The following is a 22,983-nucleotide window of genomic DNA, read 5'->3' as shown; positions in this document are numbered from 1 at the left end:
AGTATGCAGACGACAGTGTTATTGTTTACTGAAAGTAGGATAGCAGTAAAATGGACCAAAAGCGTACCCGCAAGCCTCGACAATGTCTGTACTATATTCTCGCAACTTGAGGAGCTGTACATAGCCTTATTTATCTCGAAAAATTTTACCGCTTTTTCTTGAACTCAATACTTGAAGTCTGCTAGTATTCCCTTACTGATTGATAGTACTGTATTCCTAGAATGCTTTAAGTAATGGACTGTTCTATGCGGTTATCACGCATTTACTGTAGACGCATAGAAGTGCCGACACGTAGGTAAAGGACAACCGCTCATGAAGTACTGTGCAGTATATTGCAAATTCTAAGATATCAATTGTAAACAAATACGAAGATGGTTCACTTGGTGTGAACTTTTCCTTTCATGTCATCCCAGTTATTAATTGAACAGCACTTAATACTACTTATCTCGCTTCGAATGACTACTGCGCCCAGTACCATTACAATTACAGCGGACGGACTAGCAATCCTTTACGAGCGAATCTATTACTATTTATTAAATACGAGTATAGTTATATATTATAATTATATATATATATTTTATTATAATATATATTATCAAAAACAAGCAATAGGGTAAAGTTTAACAATTGCTTAGAGCTAGTATTGTGATCAATGTAGGATTTTTTTACCATTTCTTATTGATACTTGTCAGTATACCATGGATAGCTAGCAAACCAATCAAAATATATCCAGAAAAAGTATAAAATTTTGATTTTTAGATACAATTACTTGTACGTGAACATACATATGTAGTGGTTAATTGTGATTAAATTTCATGCGATGCCGTAAACACGAAGGTATTTGCGGAGCAGTTGTCCTAATGAGCTTATAAACATTGCTGAAGATCGTATCAAAACACTGTAAAGGGTTGTATCGCTTTGTCTACCAGAGTTCGTAGTAAACAACAATTCGAACGCGTTGAACTATTACGTACTTGCTTGGCATTCATGATCAGTTATATAATTAATTATATGAGTATAATGTACGAGTGTAGTAATTATCCTCTATACAATTCGCTACATAGCAGAATGATTTTAATACGTAATAAGAATCGAATTTATGTTTAAGTTATTCAAATCTGCACTTTTTCTATCATACTTTAACTATAATGTGATACTTAAAATCTACAAATTGCTATAAGTGCTACGGATAAGGTTAGCTACAAATAGGATAAAAGATCCTGCGACCCTTATTTGTGCCCTGCTTATAGCTTACCTTATCAAGAACTTGTACCGTACACGTACGCTGTGTAATAGGTAATAACAATCATTGCGATGATATTAACTACAAATGTCTTTCATATTTATCTTTCTTTAGTCGATTTATTATTAATATTGAAGAAGAAGATAGAGAAGATGTTGTCAGGCTGTGCTTTCAGGTAGAACAAGCATACTGGTTTTATTTGGACTTTTTCTGTGCAGAATCAGCCAATAACCCGGCTATGAATATGACTGGCTTTGCCAAGATCAATATCCTTAACTATTTTATCAGTACAGTACTTATAATAGTACTGAAGCTCCTGCTTTAATTGTAAAGCATTATTTTAACGTACTTAGTATATGCCCTAGCAACGGTGTCTGTTTATCAGTCAAGCATCTTTATGGAAGTCGTTTTTGTGCCGTACCATGTATAATTTTTCTTGACCACCTCCACTCTTTAGACATATCCCTTCTTTGAAGGAATTTGCATATAAGGTAGACGATATCATCCGAGATTGGAAACAATATAAAAGTAATATTCCTGTTTACGGTGCCATCTTATTAGATGAAAGCGTAGAATACGTATGTATGAAAATTTTTTAAAAGTTGTGCTTATAAAGTTAGATTATACTATATTGGCTACAGCATATAAAATTTACAACTCGATCGATTCCTTATATAATCAACATGTACTTGATTTTGTACTTGTAAGTTACATATCACTTAATATTATATAGTGCTTATTAGTGCAAGGGTTTTCGCGTAGCTGGAGCTTTCCCAAAGGCAAAATTAACTATGAGGAAGATCCTTACAAATGTGCCGTTAGAGAGGTCAGCCACTTAGAGCTGCATTATTGGCTAAATTGAAGATACTGAAAGTTGCTTTGATTGTTTAATTACAAATCTGAAGTTGAATCATAATTTGATTTACATTGCGATAAATTTCAAATATTTATTTATCGTAACTGGTATTTAGGTAGAGGAAGAGACAGGATTTGATATTGAACCGTTTGCAAACGTATCAGAATTTATTGAAAGACAACTGCATAATCAGACTATAAGACTTTATATCGTTCCTAATGTTCCTAAAGATACGAAATTTCAACCGAAAACTAGACATGAGATTCGGGTAGCTTTATCTAAACTTAATATTGAGATAGCACTCTTAAAATTATATAAATCTTTAGTAGATCCCATCTAGCACGATCAGTTAATCTTTTACTGTAGTAAAAGTTTTAATTTTGTATTTATACAGTATTACTTACTCCATTATTTGCTACCTTAATTATTTTATCTGATTTAGAAAATTGAATGGTTTCGCATCAATGACTTACCAGTAAATAAAAAGGTTTCAGAAGCTGACAGTAAGCGAGGCATGAAACCTGCATACTTTTTCTTGGTGATTGCATTCATTAAGTAAGTTCCGATACCGTAGTAATGTTGATTATGTTACACTCATTCATCGTAAGAATTACGTTTTGCAGGCCATTAAAAAAGTGGATTACAAAATTCAAGGATAACTTACTAAAGCGAAAAACGAAAAGCAAAGAAAACTTTATGCAGCTGCTTAATCAAAGATTGCCAGGGCTTGATATTGAGGCTGGAAAAATGTACAGTCATCCTGCCAATCAAAGTAGCACAACCCCTGTTAAACCAGATAGAGTACGAAAGAGCGAGAGAAGGTATAGCGAGACTGCCCTAGAAGATTTTTCATCTACCACTGGACTTTCTGACAAAATAGGACAAGTGCAAGAAGGTCAAACAATTGATAGCCTTAAGAAAAAAATCTTACCAATAAAACCAACTCCTATTGACCTTGCTGCAACTGCTATAAATCCCAAAGTAGCTAGTATCAATGAACTGGATTCTACTCCAACGAATAGAGGTACATTATAATCACAATTATTATCCGATTATTAATGATCATTATTATGCAGGTAATTTTTAAATTTTTTTATTTTATATTAATGTTAGTATCAAAAACTATTCAACTACCAAAATGCCCTATGGAATACATATTGAAGACACCTACGGAGTTTGAGAATTTTAAATTTGATTGTCAAGCGATTATAGATCAATTTTGTAGGGTGTCTGCCCGTATTGTGTAGTGATTCTTTCAAGAACGATTTAAGTTGCGGGTTTTTGTATAGTTTACTAATCCCATTTAATTCTAATGTACGTATAACGATCCAGATACCATTACTCTGTACTCAAGATTGCTGTGTAGTGGTGTAGTATAAAATTGTAAGGATATACTTATTATCGACATTATACTTAAATACGTATATATTGGATTTGTATATGTGTAAGATCCATATACTGTACAGTATATAGTTAATGTTATGCGCTAGGATTCTGTTTCTTTTGTGGTCATTGTATTAATTGTTGCTACTATGTTGATAGCTTATACAGTTATTATTTGCAGTCAATTTGAATGATGTGCTGATCATGACGGCGTTTATTTTGATTGGTACCTAACTAATTGTAATCCTGAAAGGATTACTACAACTTGGTTTTATATATTCTTTGCGTCAGAGAACCCTATTGGTAGTAAAATAGATAACGTATGAGTATACGCGTATAAGAAGTATATGGTATGTGTAGTTAATGGCATCATTCCATAGGGCATAGCATGGTATGATTTTATTGGAGATGATATTTAATCGAACCGTTCTCAGGTCTAATCTGGAGATCCACAATTCATATACGGAGAATAAACAGTTTTAGGCTAAGAACAGTAAATCAAATAACTTTAGCTTATCTCCTGAGTAAGCTACGTCGACGACTGATACAAGGACTGTAGCATTATTGGTAAGGATATCACCAAAGGCTGTTGATGTGCAACTACATTGTGCTCGTATGCTTCGTCTACAATACTAAGCTGTACGGTGTCATTGGAGTAATTTATATATTGCGATCGTTTGGTTTGCATCACCTTTTGCACATGATGCCTACGTTATGACTTCAAGCCTCCATCATACTGCAAATTTAAAATAATGATACTACATACTATCCAGCTCCCTGTCAGTAATAGGATAGCTTTCCCTTTATGAAATCAAGTAGAGAGTTGCTGACTCAGCGAGGATCTATACAACGATATGCTGTAGGTCTTCATTATAATAGCAGACAGCACAACCGTAGACTCCAGCTTCTGTTTGCAATGTGCACAGTAATGATTTGACTAGTGCGATGGAAAGATTCATGCATAGACGCATAGTCGATTTGCAAAGATGATTAAAAGTGTAGTACAATATTGTGAAGTAATACTAAATGCTAAAAGGATTCACCGTTTGCGAAGATTGCCACCTTAACTTAATTAAATCAGCTCAAATTCATAAGATCCCACTCCAGTATTGCTACTAACTGCGCAAGTACTGATCATCGTATACTGATGACCGACTCTTGCATAAAACACGAGTGTATGTTATACAGCACAGTAGTGTTCCAAAAAGTGATGGTAGCCCCATTGTGTCTCATATGGAAAAAAAAGTTGTATGATTGCCCAGACGTACATCCGGCCTTACTATACTGTACCATTACTACCATGGGAAAGTAGTTAAGACAAGTAGGGGGGGCTTGTCCTTTTTAAAATATAGCTGTAAAAGTCTGGTTTGCAATCAGTTTGGAGGTTGTTGCTTTAGTTTAGCGTTTATCAAACGACAAATCCTGCTGATCTGTCGTCATGCAAAATGAATACAATTCAATATAATCCTAATCGTATTGTCCTACGTATTAAGCGACAATCATTTGATGGCAATGGTGACGTCGATTGGACCGTAGATCCATTTTCTATAAACTATCAAGACGTCTTGGTTAGTATGTTGTTGTTTTTCATTTTGGTAAACTGGGCAATTTTTAACCTGCATACGAGTAGGAGTATTTGCCCTTCGTAAATATACGATCAAGTCTAGTAGAAGCTCATCGAATGTGCAATGGAAACGATTAGTCTATTAATTGATGAAACTTACACGAGTACGATAATGTTTAGCATAAACTATTACTACGATTATGGTGTTGCAGTCGAGAAGATTGATGCAATCGACGAGATCGAATTTCATTACCGTATCAATTTGCAACTTGTTTTATAATCCTCACTAGATTGACTGGGTAGCAAAGTGAGCCAAGTAGCGTGCATTCCTTCTTCGTGCTGTACTCATATTTGCTTAGGATAGATGGATAATGTATATTTATTCATGATATTGTACCTTGACTTAACTATGCATAGCGTACACACGCAGTGCACATTCAACATACAGTAGTCGGTATTTTTCCGAGCTTATGTATCCCTTGCCAATTTTGATGCATTGATTTTCATCGATCAGCTATGGCTGCTCAGGTAGTGTAGTGCACTATACGAAAATAGAATATTATAATCGCATATCAAGAAGATGAAAGTTTTAAATCATAGTTCTCGATCTATGCGGTACTTTATGGCTTATCAATATTTCTATGGAAGACTTAGCTAAGTATTAAAGATGACATCATTGCCGTATTTATCGAACCACTATACGTATATTCATTTCTTTATAAATAGGATGCAATCAGCCGTGTCCTACAAACGACTGCCTCAGCTTTTGAATGTAAGTTATCAACATATACTCGTACCATCATATTGTATAGAACGATACAACGAATTGGATTTTACATCATGTCTGAATTATGAGATTCTACTGTATCGGCAATAATCGCCTAAGAATGCTCTCATAAGATATAATCCCATTCTGTAAACGTCATCGATTCGATCCGATTAATTACTTGTAGCTTAGTACAGTAGTTGGCCAAGTAAGCAAGAATCAATAAATCACTTTCAGTTGAATTATTCAATAACCATAGCTAAATACAAGTACTCCAGTAAATGGGTAAGTTTCAGTAATATTACGCTAGATTTTTCTACAATTTTTTGCCAATTTTTGGAGGTATACTAATTGCTATTGCATTAATGAAACATTCACAGCTTACAATAGTTGATAACAATGAAAACTACTTGTACAGCATATCGAAGCATTTGTCATACTTTTATTTTCATAAACTCTTGTTAGACATTTTGTTGGACTGTCATTTGCATTGTATGAAGATCCTTTTATACTTGCCTGAAATAATTAGAGCATATCACACAAGTGATACAGTACCTATCGTAATTCTAACTCAGAAGAGTATGTTTAATACGTTGATGACACTACTTTATTATCTGAAATTAATAATTTCGTACATGCAAGAAATGAAATTAGTAATACCGCAAAATTTAACAAATGTTATTTTTTAACGCATTTTTATTGATGTTACGGAACAACAAAGACGAAGATGATGATGGAGATCGCATTATTGTGAAAAGCGACGAGGAATTACGTGCAATGATTAATTATGTAATGATATGCAACTATGTTGATTTTTAATTAAATAAAATTAACATTTAAAGTTGAAAATCAGTTTACTGTTTTATACAGCTTTCATCCTTTATTACAGTGCAGTACAGTACTATAAATAAGTCTACTGTACGTATGGGCGTTTCTATCCCAGCAGCGGTTGCAATATGACAACCTCTCTTATTAAGTAATCCCTGATGACGACTTCTCAATGGAAGACATTGTTATTAAATTTCACTCTTATTATTTTATTTTGTTTCAATTATGCGAAATCCTTGATTCGATTATAACGAAATCAAAAATCCTTTTTATCTTCTGCCGTGATCATGGTATTGCCTATTGGTATAAATTTGAAGTACATCATGTCCAATGAATCTAGAGTGGTGCCTGCCATGCCACCGATGTTAATCATTTATCCAAAAGGTAAACAAATTAGCAACATTGCTTACCAACTATTTGTATAAAGAGACTTCAGTCGAGCAGGCTATTATTTATTAAATGAATATTGCTCGTATTAGTACACGTTATGCTGTATGCATTTCCAATGCATGAACTTTAGGATACGTCCCTGATGTTATAGTCACGCTTAAAGCCATATCATAAATTTCGTCAAGATATATTGAATAACGAATTTCCTATCGATATTCCAAACTCTTGACAGACTGACCTGCTTATCATATACTCACTGCTTTATTATTTAAATGTTCAGTAGCTAGCTATGAATAATTTGCATTATAACCACTTGTAAGTATGCCTACAGTACAGTACACTGTCATATTAACGTCAGTATTCGTTGTCTAAATCGCTAAGAGCACCGATTGTATCAATATATAATGAATGATTCTAAGGTCCAGTATGTAGACTATGTACAGTACAACATTCACAATTCTCATGCTCATTTTTCGATATATCAAACTATAGTCGTCAAGACGCCGAGAAAGAGAAACGTCCTTGGATTAACTGTATGTATATTACTTTAATCAATATAAAATCTCCTATGGAATGTCGTCAAATCTTTAAATAAATAAATATAACCTAAACGAAGAAACAATTAGATAAAGTAGTAGAGTTAAGTTTTCATAATTTTTTTTTCAATTACGAGTTAAGACGATAGGTGAAGGGTAATGATTACAACTATCACCAACTACTCATTTTTTTATACCGTAGACAATTGATAGTTTGTGAGTTTCATACATAAGAGTACTGTAATCTTTTTGCCATTTTTTGTTATTTCCTGCTCACGGTACGTAAACGTTCTAATCCTTATTTGTTTACGGTACTTTTTTAAAATACTGCATAGTAACCTGTGAATTTAAAAGTCTATCTTATTTTTGCCCTAGCTAGGACATTCTATCTTAATCATTATTATGAAACAGAAGTTGTCATTAGTCGTTTTATCTCACTATAGTACTATGATCTAATGAATTCATTTGTTGAATTCTGTTTGAAGGTTAATACTAAGGCTGCACCAGCCCCTAGTGTTTACGGTGTCGAATCTCCAATGGGGTACGAATCTATGTATCTGACTAAAATACGAATATAGCAATACAGCTAGAGAAAAGATCATCTCGATGTATAGTGTGTAGTGCTGGTAGATAATGATAGAAATCAAATATGACTTTATTTTTACTCATTGATAATCGTATATCGTGCCCAATTCAATTGCGGAGTTCTTAGCTGTATAAATAGTATACTATAAATCACATACTACGTTAAAATCAACAATACTGAAATGTATCCTTGCCTAGGAAACACAAATCTGGAGGTAATTTGCAAGCAATATTACAGAGTGGACAGGTAATTGAACCAATTGTTGTTTTGTATTAAATACGATGTATAGTAGATCTAACTAAAAGTCAGAACAGTAGAGGCATATTTAGCAATTTCTAAATTATCAATGTCATTTTTCGATAAATTACTGTCATTAGCAAATAACGGTACTTCTTTTGTAAGCTTTGAACAGAGAGTTACGAATGTTAAAATTATTGCATTTGTTACAATGACTTACCTTTTATTTACAGGTAGTTCCAAATCATTTAGAATATTATAATATTCTAGGTAGTGGGCATGTTGGTACTGTGTACAAGTACGTATGTTGTAGCTAAAGTCAATTCAACAATTAACGCCATATCATCTGTAAATAGAGCTTTTGAGTCACCTACTTACCTAAATCGTATTGGTAAATTGCTACTTCTAGATGCCTAGATAAGAAATTCGGAAAACTAATGGCTGTTAAGGTCTGCAATTACCATATACTAAACATTTTATATGGCGAACGTTGTATTTTAATATGTCAAAATGCGATATCTAATATATAATAACGCTCATTTTGGCTTTACCGTATTAGTTAATGTACCTAGATATCACTCCTGACGTTCAAAAGCAAATCATGTCCGAATTAGACATACTTTTCAAGGTTTCTGGATATTAAAATAACGCCATATAACATAATACTGCTTAATGTTCTATCGAAAGTAGCATATCTTTTTAATTTTGCGTGCTATATATTTTCATAACTACAAACTGTCATTGAATAATACTTTTTATTTATAATAGTGTGACTCCTCATATATTATCTCGTTTTATGGCGCATTTTTTATCGAAAATAGGTATAATTTGATATAGTGCTGATAGGCTTTCAAAATATTAAAGGTTATGATCATTCATTATGAGCACTATTTACAAGAAATTTATTCTCTTCGCTTTCTGAATAAATTAGAATAGCCATGTGTACGGAATATATGGACGGTTGGTATAGTATGATCATAGCAGTTGCATATAAGTTATTTTACAACTTATTACGTATAGCATGATTGAAAGACCATAATAAACCTTATTCATCCCCTTTCTCAGGCGGTTCTTTAGATAAATATGGAAAAATTCCTGAATTAGTGCTTGGAAAAGTTACTGCCTCGGTTAGCTTACATCTCAGTATGTAAATTCTGGATCGATTCTATTATTTTGACAACTCTCTGTATTTCTAGGTTGTTAAAGGCTTGGTTTACCTTTGGAACCAGAAAATAATGCATAGAGGTAATTTACTAATTCGTAACTTATGTGTCCCTTATTACTGATCTATTATATTACCTTAATCCGCGAGCGTTGTCTCTCATCGATGTTACTATCTTATAATCATGCGTTTAAATGCAGATGTAAAACCGTCGAATATGCTTGTAAATACTCAAGGTCAAGTAAAGCTTTGTGACTTTGGTGTCAGTGTTCAAGTAAGTCACCATTATTGCAGTCGATATTATTATAGTCTATAGTAATTTATACCTCGATTAATACCGATGCATTAATTCCATGGAATGTTACAATTATCTATCTAGCTGGAACGTTCTATAGCTCATACATATGTAGGAACAAATGCATACATGGCGGTAAGGTTGAATGTTTTGATTTTATCTCAAAAAATCCGAGCATGCAAAGACAATAAATCACATTTAATCAAATATTTTCAGCCGGAAAGAATCGTTGGATCAGAGTATGGAGTTAATTCGGAAGTTTGGAGCCTAGGATTAGCACTTTTAGAAGTAATATCGGTTACGATTTGTAGAAATCAGCTGCAATGGAAATTACCATTTCTTCGCAGTTTTATTTTTACTTTCATACCTTCAATCAGCTAATGAATGCATTACTTATTATAGATGGCATTAGGAAAATTTCCTTATCCTACGGTATATAAACTCAATAGAAATAAAAATTGTTACTGCAGTATTAATTTAATTAATATTGTAGTTTTGTAGTTTATACTCAGTAAGGATGATATAGATTATTTCTTAATGGCAATATAGGACAATCAAAGAGAGCTATCTTCCATGGTAAGTAATCTTCAGCAAAACGTCCCTTTTTTCACGGCCTGATATTTAAAGCTAAAATTTGAATAAAAAATTTTTAACTTTCTCTGGGCTGAAGTCTGTCGTAGAACTTCTGCAATGTATAATCCACGAGGTTCGATTTTGGATAATTTACACTTATTTTGTGTTGTACCTTTTTAGCAATAGTACAAGTTATTAATATCATATATTTAACAAATTTGTCTACCTTCTCATTAATTTTAGGCCCCTCCAACACTACCCAGTGATCGATTCTCACCGGAATTTGTAAACTTGGCTGCTTTGTGGTTAGAAATATTTAGAATTAGTACTGCAATGGAGTAAAATTATTTGTTTGCAAGAGCGACATTTTTAAGTTTATTATTGTCTATGTCATTTTGACTCCTAATAGCACAAGGAAATCTCCGCACGATCGTCCAGCACCTGATGATCTCTTAGTAAGTGCCAATTTAAGTACTATATAATAACATAATTATACATTATATCGGTATACAGTCGTGCTGGGTAATGAATTCGCATCTTTAATTTAAATGCGCTACTTTCTTGGAAATTAGAGTTGATTTCACCTGTAAAGTATCATTATTTTCTGTTTGCTTTAGCATCATCCATTTATCTGTAAACATGACGATAATGACGTTTCCATCGTAGCAGCATGGTTATCAAAAATGTTATCACATGTTAAAAACAATTTACCAAGTACGGAAGAATATCCAGCAGCAGCTACTTAATATCCAAAAGTCTCCTTTGATTAGCATTACACTCTATGATATAAAAGATTATTATATACTACTCTCTACATACCACAATTTGCGATACGACGTATAGATGATTTCTTGTATCTTTTAAAAATGTAACTACTGTATATTATGGTAAAGTGTCAATTGTATCCAGTACTTTTGCATACTAGTGTATTATTATAGTAAAAATACAACAAAAAGTTAATATCAATGATTATTACGATTTACTAAAGATTTTAACACGAAAGACGTACGAATGAGATATCCTAATATAATTACTGAATAATTTATAAATGAATTACGTAATAGTTTTTCGTAGGACAATTAGAAAGCACTTGAATATACTGTAGCAACTATGCCCATGACTACTTCATTAAATATCAACTGTTCAATATACACGTATCTCTACAAAGTACGCGCATAAAATTTGCTCTGTATTTGTAAGAGCATTCATAAGCGCTGTATTGCTCATTTGTAAGGTTATTAGCTCACCCACTTGGCAAAATTGATTGTAACTTTAAGGTTAGGCTGTTGTGTTTGATATATTAAGCCTAACCCACTTTTCCGTTTAGAATACGCATACTGAATTTAGAGTTTCTTTATTGTTGCAACGATAGCGTTGACGATCTCTGCTGAATTGAATTTTGTGTCGATTGTTGGAAACAAAGCTGCATTTTAATGATGTATATCTGGATATACAGTGCATTTGTATATCAGATCTTGATTCTGATTACTATTCATTTTTACGAGTTTGTGAAGCGTTACCATTTGTTCTTACTAGTCGAATTTGGGTTCGTGATACTATGCGTCCAAATTGAAGATAAAAAGATGTGATTTTTAATGTTTACACTTGAGCTGAAGGTTAGATTGGAAAGCGCGTTGATGCAAGTCCTACTCTTTCAACTTATTGTTACAATATTAGCCTAGAACGTATTCCACGTACAGTCAATTTATGTATGTGCAGTAGTTAAAAGTTGCAGTCAGCTATTAGCCCTTTCATATCATTCATAATTGAATTATAATGAACTGTTGCTGTTCAAGTCATGAGATATGCTATTGATTTTCAAAAGTTTGCCACTTGGGCATCTCGCTTCCTATGAGCTGTGAGGAGTTTGTCACTAGTTATACCGTCGTTGATCACGGACTGACTGACGACGATCCAGAAACCGGTAAGATTGATATTAGCGTTCCAAGTCCCTACTCGAATTGATAGTCCCATAGTTCAAATTTCACCGTGCACGTGATCACCAGGTTTTAACATCCCTTCCCTATTATAAATTTTAAATTTTTTAATATTTACTTTTGAGCTGAAGGTTAGATTGGAATGCGCGTTGATGCAAGTCCTACTCTTTCAACTTATTGTTACAATATTAGCCTAGAACGTATTCCACGTACTGTCAATTTATGTATGTGCAGTAATTGAAAGTTGCAGTCAGTTATTAGCCCTTTCATATCATTCATAATTGAATTATAATGAACTGTTGCAGTTCAAGTCATGAGATATGCTATTGATTTTCAAAAGTTTGCCACTTGGGCATCTCGCTTCCTATGAGCTGTGAGGAGTTTATCACTAGTTATACCGTCGTTGATCACGGACTGACTGACGACGATCCAGAAACCGGTAAGATTGATATTAGCGTTCCAAGTCCCTACTCGAGTTGATAGTCCCATAGTTCAAATTTCACCTAGCACGTGATCACCAGGTTTCAAGTCAACATCCCTTCAATATTCCTGTACAGTGTACAGTACTACAGGTACTGTAGTCTTCCTGTTTTCCTATTACTGTACAGTGTACACTTTACAGTACAGTATATCAACCAATGGTTTGAGACGTGATTGGAGCACACCATGCAATCACTAGTGTAAACAGTTCACTCGCCCATTGCAGGCCTGCCACGTCACTTTCCCATCACCAACTCAACCACCTCTGCGTCACCTGTGCCTAGCCAGTACGAAAGAGACGTAATTAACTGGCAAGATTATTGAAGAAAAAGTCTTCCATAATCTCCTTGTTATTAATTATTCTACTCAAGATCCATCACGGATTCAGTTCAATTCCGCTACATCATGCGTGTGATAGTGCTACTTTTAGTGGTTGTTACCATTTTTACCTTTTTCAACTCTAGCCAGGCTAAAAAAGGCCCCAAAGTCACCAAAAAGGTAAGTGGTCAATGCCAATGGAGTCAAAGTGTTGACAACGTTGCAGTGCCTTCAACTGGATAATAACAATCGCAATGACTATTACTTTTATGGGGTAGCTAAATGGCATGATTTCAACGTTATGAATAATCCTGCTATGAACTCTATTGTAGACGTCAATGTACAAGGATCATATCGATATGATCCATGGACAATATCTCGGCATCTCGTATGTTGAGTATTTATGTTAGCGTGGATGATTTCATTTGATGCACGAATTAAAATAGTGTGGCTTCAATTATAGTATTATAATGAATTAATGATACTGTATTAATTCAATATCTCCACTACCAGTACTGTCGACAGCCTATACAGTTAGGCTAAGCTTGATTGCAGTGCTATACAATTGACTAGCATTTTACACGCCTAGATGACTTGATGATGCCATAGACGAAACAAACTCCTACAAATCCATAGTCATACCATGCTTTTAGGTTAAAGTCAATGGTGATTTGACCTCAGTCTATGTCTGACATTGCAATATCACTTTGCATATGCAAATAGCGATGGGCATGCAGATGCCCATGGTGTGACCACAATTGAAGAAGAATATACAGCACAGTGGAATGGACATCAATGATTACCCAATAAAAATCGATGCTTATAGAATTGTCTAATAAACGTAGTCAAGATACACGTTGAACTCTACTACTGTGGTTAAATTATTCATTACTTTAAGTACAACAGGATATTTCTGGTTATACTGTAGAAAATGATCGGCATAGGATATACAACATGACTACTATTTCTTGAATTAATCGTTACAATACTATCTACTTATTGACTTACGCGTATTTGTTGGATAGGTCTTTTTTGACATCACTATTGGTGGTGAAAAAGCTGGGCGCATCGAAATTGGTCTCTTCGGTAGTACTGTACCAAAAACCGTTACAAATTTCGTAGCTTTGGCAACTGGAGAGGTAGGCATTACAATGACTAACGTATTTCTTTATCAATTGTAATCGAAGCAACGACTATAGTATTTATTCTGCCAACCATGAAGCCTTCTTAGTTTATCGCCCCTACAATTAATGTACCAACAGATTGTGATGTAAACTGAGCGTTGCATTTTACAACTACATGTTAACCGTATTATATCTAATCGATAGTACAGTATCTCCTAGCTATTGCTAGATATACTCTCACAATAGAAATAATGCCAAATAGATGCACGTACGATATACTATAAAAATCGAGCAATTTCTTTTCTTGATCGTGCCAACATATAACTCTAACGTGATGCCCTAACTAGAAGATAAACATGCTATATTCACGGAACTCCTTCTCGATTTATTAATGGTTAATTATCATTCGTACACTATATCAACAAATTTCCAATTTATGATTGCGTAAACAATGTTCTATTTCACTACAGTATACGTACACGTATTTAATATTAATAAGCTATTATAGAGTTTTAGTATATTCATGTTTAACGTTGACATGCCTCTTTTTGATATATAAACTATTAGAAAGGATTTGGGTATAAAGGAAGTGTATTTCACAGAGTTATTAAAGATTTCATGATCCAAGGTGGAGATTTTACCAATGGTGATGGAACTGGAGGTGAATATTTCTCTTAATACTTGTGATAATAACTTCAAAAATGAAAAGATCATCCTGTAAAGAATAATGATAATATTTGCAATTTCCTACCCGTACCTACTTATAACAAATGATACAATAACAGTCAAAAAAATTACTTAATTATATCACCAGTCTTCAAAATTTTAAAATCTAATTGTGAATAAGTTTAGGAATCAACAATATTCGTAATGCATACCATAAACATGCAAAGTATTTTTAAAATTTGAGCAAGAACTATAGAACAGCATTTCTGATTAGAATGCATAATTCTTACTGTACTTAGTACCTATGAAATTATGATAATGGCTAGCCGTTGACAATATCATAAATGATATTATCTCCAGATATGACTATGGTAACTACAAATATGTATGCACAACATGTATTGTAAATGTCAAGTATTTAAAAATTTCTAAAGTAAGATATTTAATTATCAAATCATACTATACATACGTTAGATAGGATGAATGTAATATCAACTATGCCATATTAGATTATTACAGTATTTTCGTTGTAATAGACGGATTATAATGTAGCCGATAAAAAATTCTCACGCTGATGTAATAATTATACCTCCATCAGGAAAGAGTATTTACGGAAGAAAATTCGATGATGAAAACTTCAAGCTCAAACATGCAGGCCCCGGTTATCTTAGCATGGCCAATGCTGGTCGACATACAAATGGATCACAATTTTTCATTACAACCGTAAGAACCCCATGGCTCGACGGTAGACACGTCGTATTCGGAAAAGTATTGGACGGAATGGTAAATATTAGAACAGATCGAAATTCTACTGCATTTCATAGTCATATCTATGAATATTTTTCAATATTTGATTCGTATTTATTGCAGGATATTGTTAGAAAAATTGAAAATTCGAAAACTAGTCATAACGATCGCCCTGAAAAGGAAGTCAAAATTGCTGATTGCGGTGAAATTACAGTTGATCAATCTTTTTCCATCGATAAAGAATAGTATGGCAACACCATTAATGCCCTGTAATTACTTGCGATCACTGATGACTTGACATTTCAGGCAGTATTAATTTCTTGCAGTATTATGTCTTAACATAACGAAAATAAAGAGTCAAGGATATCGATCTTTTAGAATTGATTGATTTTGTTATATTTTAAGTTTTTGAATTAGAAAATTAACATCGAAGATTAGTGTAAATTATTTCACATCATAACAGTGATAGTAAACTCATCGAAATTTGCATGGAAGCTTCATTCAAGGTAAAAATAAAAAATGTTTGTAAATCTAGTTGTAAACAAGCAGGTCATGATAACTAATCCAGCTGAAATTAATTTACGGAACGACTATGGCCCTATTGCAATTATCATGACTGTTTGCAAGTAGATAATGATGCATATGTAGGGTTATTAAGTCCATTTATTAGTAATCTCATAAAAGGCAATATAGACGATGCTCAGAAGTCCGAAGTTAATAGCATAAATTATTCTGCTACGATATGGCGAATACATTTCTCCCATAATAATCATCAGTTTACATCAATCTTAACAGTGTGTTGCAAAGGCATTCAATAACTGGCAAATTTTTGCATGAGTCACTGTAGAGTTCTACACGCATTAGGAATAGCACCACTGTTTCTAGATAAGACTAGCTGGAAGCAGGTACGACACCCTTTCGTCGTTATTACCTCCCAATAATATACGTACAACTATAGTCCTCTGATTCGGCTACAACAATATCAAAATCTTTTATGCCGTAATATAATAATCAATGTGTTGCCTTTCAATGTAAATTTGATATATATCATGCTTTATAAATATATTGTACGAGAGGAACCCCTTTTAATGTCACCATCATCAAACGTTTATCCAAAATTTAAACAAACTAGCTACATTTCGTACCACCTGTTGAAATTCAAGTCTAAGTCGTTTAAGCTACTAATTTACTAACCATAAATAAGTCATACAGGACTAATATCAGCCGCTTTAAGGAGTAATTGTGTGATGTTTCGGAAGATTGTGGATTCGTCATGATCACAGTAAATTACCAGAGTTAATTTAGTAGAGGAATAGAGTTTATTGGAATTAGCGCAAAGGAAAGACCGTGTGAGACTACAGCGTGTATAACGACGTGACTAGTCGAATAGCTATAGTAATGTAGCATAGGTAAAGCGTGCAAGCTTACCGTGTAACTAGCAGAACTAACTAACGAGATAGGTGAAAGAAGATAGCTTTTATAATGTATGAAGCACAGCAGGAGGAAATCATAAATCACTAATAAGAATATGTTACTTCTATGTTAAGACAGGGCTACGATATAATTCAGCTAGATTCAAAGCGATTTCCACAGAGTATTTTGTTAAATATAAATTATACATATTTAGAGTTATGCTACAATCTAGTGGAAATTGACTTTTACTAAAAATAGACTATACCGTATTTAGAAGTAAACACTACAAATTGTTGCATCGATATCAATTTGTTAACAATACCAGAAGAAAAATTAACCTAAAGGAACTACTTAAGCTGGCGAATAAGTCCAGAAATAAAGCAAATAGCGAAATTAAACATGGAATTGTCACTAATCAATTTTTAAGCTATAGACATTCTCCTCAATACTAATTTTCTCTTTAAGAAATTTGCCCAATTTATTAAATTGAATCAATCATGCACGCATTGTATTAGTTAGCTCATGGATAACACTTTAGCAGAAAGAGACTAGAGCTTTCTTCCCTAGTCTATGCTTCCACATTTTACCGCAAGCAATTATCGTCAATAAGATATTTATAAATTGTTAGTATAGAACAAGTAATGCAAATTGATAATGAGATCTCGTAATAATGATAGTAGCATTTAGGGTTGCTAATCGAAATCAATTTAGTCAATAGAGAAACATTAATTGATTAGATTGCGTTTCTACTGCTTTTTAGAACTTATTGTAAAGCTAAACAAGTTTCAGTTATGATATAAATATCTAATATCCGAACAAATATAGTCCTTGCATTGTATAACAACTAAAATGCTGGATAAATTTCATATTAAATGTCTTTGTATCTAATTTAACTGGCTTGTATAATTAGCCATAACCTGTTCCGTGTGTGAGCTTAAATTTTTATATCAATATAGTTAAATGGAAAATTTGCGAAAGTTCATTTGCTTAAATAGTACCGGCATTGAAGTACATAGATCGGAATTCTCTAACATCTTGGATACATTCTATATTGGCTATAATGCCCCTTGCAAATATAAATAAGCATGATTCATTTCAAAGGCCAATATGCCTAATTATAGAGCTTTCTGGATGACTGACTGGCACTTTGCTTGCTTACTAATCACCTTTTCGAAAGTCTATCCAAAGTATGCAATCTAATCGTTCTTTAGCAAAATAATTTTGAAAGGCCCACAGAATAGAATGTCTACAATTGATCGTTAATTAATGTAGTTAACTGGACATTATGCCTTGTTTACTACGGTATGTGACTCTTTTCATAGCATACAAATTAAAGTAGTTGTTATTTAAATCAAGCAATCGCTTTAGGGCTTTTTCTGTAAAATTCTAAGCATTGTTTTCTATGTCAGTATTTCAATAGTCCAGAGGAAGTACAGTACGCATAACCTCCATCTGACCACTTAATTTCTCCAGGGCTACTTCTGTAAAATTGTAAACTTTATATAAGTGTGAAGAGGTTAGAGAATTTTTCAGTCTTCAATACTTTGGGTGTTGGCTTTCTTTTTCTTCAGCTTTGAGTAATCTCCCGTTCACTACGGCTATACATCCGGTGTAAGGCAATTGAAATTGCACATAACAAGGAAATAAGAATCACAGTTCTAATTTGAGATCTCGTTCCAATCATGTCGAGTGATGAACTTCGAACAGTTACCAAAATGGTAAGATCAAGAATAAAGTTAAAAACTACAGAATTTCATAAACCAGTCATAAATAAATCACTGCTGAACGATTAATAGTCGCGATTTTCGACAAAGAGAAAATGGACTCCGCTTGATAAACATCTATGCTCTTATGTTTCGATCTTTTACGGAAGCTATTAATATTAGCAATATTACATATAAAAATATATAGTAATATCCAAGATATTAGTAGCCTTACGGTTTCAAATTACATACAGTACAATGTGTAACTAAATATTGTCTGCTAGTAATTCTATTCTCTTAACGCTAGTATTTCAAGTATAATGTATGGTACATTAACTAAGGCTAAGTTTAAAGTATAGGCGATCTTGAGCTAGTAAACCGAACCTTTGATTAAAAGCTAGAAATGGTGATTGTTCTGATGTACACCTACAAGTTGATACCTTTATAGTTTTACTCGTCGATGTTAATTATACGTAAATTACTTCGTGCAAGACTTAACGATATACAAAGCAACAATCGCCTTTCTTCTAAAATGTATAGTCTTAATCTGTTGCCATATTAACAGTATTATTTTTTCCACTCTCATGATTGACAATTGTAAAATCTCAAAATGTAATAGGATATCATAATATTATAATAATCACAGTTACAATCATCTACGAGTCAAGTATAGAGTAGCAGTAGCTTTTCTTTTTGAAAACGCTAGTACAGTACATAGTCTATTTCCCGGTTGATAGAATTTTCTTCCTTTTCTAGCGAGACTGACAGTGGTAAAAGTCTTACATCGTAATAGTACTTTGTAACATTGGATACCACACTAATCAGATTATGTTTCGAGCAATAAAAGAAAAAGATATTGCGATTGTAGCTATAATTCCATAAACTAGCGAGCTTAGTTTTTGTAGAACTTACAGTTAATCATATGAAAATGAGAGTGGCTTTTTTAAATTGCTATTCATTACTGTAATCTGTTGCCTTACTAATATACTGTGCATATTTTCTCATCTCTTACAGTAAATGGTCATAAAATCTCGTATTTCAATAATTACTTTATGATACAATAGCAAAGAAGAATAGAAGTATTCTACTTATGCTTATTAATGATCCATAATAATCCGTAGATATGAAAACAGTTGCAATACATACCAGGGTTAAGTTATAAAGAGATGAGTATTACTGCTTCTTGACTTTACATTAATTTAGACTTCTATTTATATTACATACCATGTCAATAAATTTCGAAAATAAGTGCTGTAAAGTATCACTCTCTTGTAATTACTTTATACTAATAAAGATCCTTAGTATCCGTGACATCGTAATTTGCTTATTTTTGTATGTCTAACCTATCATGAGATATTTTAAAGAAATATTACCGACATACATTGGATATATGCTAAAATGCTTCCTAAGGCACGGTAATAGTACTAGATGTTTCATTAATTTGTTTATTGGATAGGTCTTTTTCGACATCACCATTGGTGGTCATGCAGCTGGGCGTGTTGAAATTGGCTTATTTGGTAAAGCAGTACCCAAAACAGTGAGAAACTTCTATGAATTGGCAACGCATGAGGTGAGAATTGAGAGGGGTGATATACGAACTGAATATTTCTAATAACCTATAATTCAGTCAGCTGCTAATTATTATTCTATGATCAAAGCTATCCGAGAATAATTTAGTACCTATTAGTTATAGAATTTCTTTTCTTTTGGCAATGCAAAGGTAGAAATTAACAAGGGAAATAAATTAACATATTATGAATAATGATCCAACAACTTTTATTTATCTGCAAACAAATAAGTATTTTATGAATTAGGTGGATAACCTTTTAGCTGACATATATACACTCAGTGCTACCAAATTAAGTTTTTAATAGCTATTTCTTGGGAACTAAGATTTTAAAATTGGTGAATTTAAAGTAATGAATCTGTAGTAAAGCAATCTACTGTATAACTGCACGCTGTTTCTGCTTTCATGTTATACTAATGACATTACATATAATATTACAATACTGTAGAATGTAGTTTGCTAATGTACTAATTGATTGTGATAAAATTTTTATTCATAACTGTATAAACATTTCTGTTTCATAAATTTTAAAATTCTTATTCTATATACTATGCATCAAGTCAAATATTACTGAATGTTTAATTCTTATTTGCACAAACGCGTATAAAATGTTCTCTTTTATAATTTAGAGATTTGTATTTTTATATACTATATAATAAACCAACTGTCAATTCTCATATCAAGAAATAACCAATTTTTAAGTTATAGTGATATAAATACCTTCTATTTTATAACGTTAGACACATGCAAAAGAATTTAAATAAGCTCGAATCTTTTTGTGTAATTTCAATTTTTGGCTTTACAAACACGTTTTGTTTTATAAAGTTTGAGATTCTTAAAATTTCTTATATTATATACTATATTATCCGGGCATAACTATTTTAATATATATCGAATTTCATAGCGTTTAAAAATTTGCAGTGGCATAAAATATATTCTGTATCACAATTTTCGAGATTCCCATACTACAGTCAAATTTTCGCTACCGGTGTATATTTAATGATGGCAGTTCTTCTTCGTAAAATGCGATTATTTAGAAAGGTTTTGGATATAAAGGAAGTAAATTTCACAGAGTCATTAAAGATTTCATGATCCAAGGCGGAGATTTTACCCGTGGTGACGGAACTGGAGGTAAATATTACTCTTCATTAATAAATATAACAAAAACTATAAAAAATAAATTAAAAATATGATATGACAAAGATTAACGATTGATATGAGATCCACTTATAGCTGGTGATGTTGCAACAGTTACAGAAAAAATGCTATAATTATACCATTAGTCCTGATATTTTAAAATTAATTTAATGAATAAGTAATTATTGTTAAATCGATGAGAAACATTAAATACTTTGCAATATCTCAAGCCGACATATATAGATTTTGCTAAGTTTAGTGTCATTACCTATGAGAATAGTATAACGGCTAAGCGTTAATAATACTATCCATGCATTATGAATGACACATTTACAGATATGACAGTTGATATAAGTATACAAATCATAAATACCAGAAAATTAAATCTCTTTACAGTATGATTATTAAATGTAATGGACTTGATATCATGATGGCACCAATTGAACGCCAAATTTATGTTATTTTGTACCGTATTATTTATACTGTAATAATTTTTTCTTTTCAATAGGAAGCTAAAGTATATTGTATTATACATTCAGCAATGATACTTCAGCTAATATAACAATTACGTTCCATTCTATATAGGTAAGAGCATTTATGGTGAGAGATTCCCCGATGAAAACTTCAAACTCAAACATGAAAGCCCTGGTTACCTTAGTATGGCGAACGCTGGCCCGGATACAAATGGGTCGCAGTTTTTTATCACAACGGTAAAAACACCATGGCTCGATGGCAAGCATACAGTTTTTGGAAAAGTATTGAATGGCATGGTAAGCATTTAGGAAAATTGTGATATTATTACACTGGCGTATCTATGTAGTGTTCTTAAATTGTTGATATGCATCTATTATAGGACGTAATTAAAAAGGTTGAAATTTTGGAAACAAATCAAAGAGATGTACCCAGAAAAGAAGTGGTAATTGCCAATTCCGGTAGCATTCAACTTGACAAGCCCTTTATAGCAGAAAAGGTTTAACTTAGTAACATAAAATAGCATCATTATCAATAATCGTTAATGATCATGCAGTCATTATTTTAACATCATTACTTAAGTTCTTGTAACGTTTTACTATGTGTTTAATGATAACGAAATAAAGTATTTTAATCTTTTATAACTGCATCGTCAATTTCTTGAATTTATTGTATTAAATCATAATTACATTGATTGAAAATGAGTATTAGATCAGTCTGTATTAAAACGGTATTGGTAATAATCTTCAGTAATTTACATACCAGCTTAATATAAATTTTATAGAATACCATTACGTATGTAAATTTAGCTTAAGGGCAAACTCGCTATGGCAGCAGTTACTGACTGTAGATCTATTTTAAGAAATAAAAGCGGTCTTTGCAATTATCGTAGCTACCGTATCTGCTGATATCTATGATAAAGACCCGTATTAAGAAATTATTGCGATATACATACTTTTATAGTTGCAATGTATTAATGTAGTAATCTTGGCTACGCAGAT

General features: G+C 32.7%; 3 protein-coding genes across 3 annotated transcripts; all 3 read left to right on the top strand.

Moving 5' to 3' along the window:
- Nucleotides 1-1,355: 1,355 nt before the first annotated feature.
- On the top strand, nt 1,356-2,658 carry TRIADDRAFT_22739 (uncharacterized protein; the record flags this gene model as incomplete). The annotated part of the gene is made up of 5 exons (XM_002110951.1): nt 1,356-1,535; nt 1,720-1,821; nt 1,977-2,069; nt 2,215-2,367; nt 2,542-2,658. Coding segments are annotated over 5 exons (645 nt in total), but the record flags the coding sequence as incomplete, so codon positions are not given.
- Nucleotides 2,659-13,241: 10,583 nt separating this feature from the next.
- Nucleotides 13,242-16,065, top strand: TRIADDRAFT_37364 (expressed hypothetical protein; the record flags this gene model as incomplete). Its single annotated transcript, XM_002110950.1, has 5 exons — nt 13,242-13,334; nt 14,180-14,293; nt 14,846-14,939; nt 15,543-15,727; nt 15,815-16,065. The coding sequence occupies 5 exons, from the start codon at nt 13,242-13,244 to the stop codon at nt 15,935-15,937; spliced, it is 609 nt and encodes a 202-aa protein (XP_002110986.1). The 3' UTR covers nt 15,938-16,065.
- A 2,721-nt stretch (nt 16,066-18,786) lies between these two features.
- TRIADDRAFT_54469 (uncharacterized protein) lies at nt 18,787-22,487 on the top strand (the record flags this gene model as incomplete). The annotated part of the gene is made up of 5 exons (XM_002110949.1): nt 18,787-18,822; nt 20,264-20,377; nt 21,412-21,505; nt 22,097-22,281; nt 22,365-22,487. 5 exons carry the CDS (start codon nt 18,787-18,789, stop codon nt 22,485-22,487), a joined length of 552 nt encoding a protein of 183 aa, XP_002110985.1.
- Nucleotides 22,488-22,983: the final 496 nt, after the last annotated feature.

This window comes from Trichoplax adhaerens, genomic scaffold (genome assembly GCF_000150275.1).
Source record: "Trichoplax adhaerens TRIADscaffold_3 genomic scaffold, whole genome shotgun sequence".
NCBI classification, from domain to species: Eukaryota; Metazoa; Placozoa; class Uniplacotomia; order Trichoplacea; family Trichoplacidae; genus Trichoplax; species Trichoplax adhaerens.
Note: the sequence above shows the minus strand (reverse complement) of the source record. Positions and strands in the feature narration are given on the sequence as shown.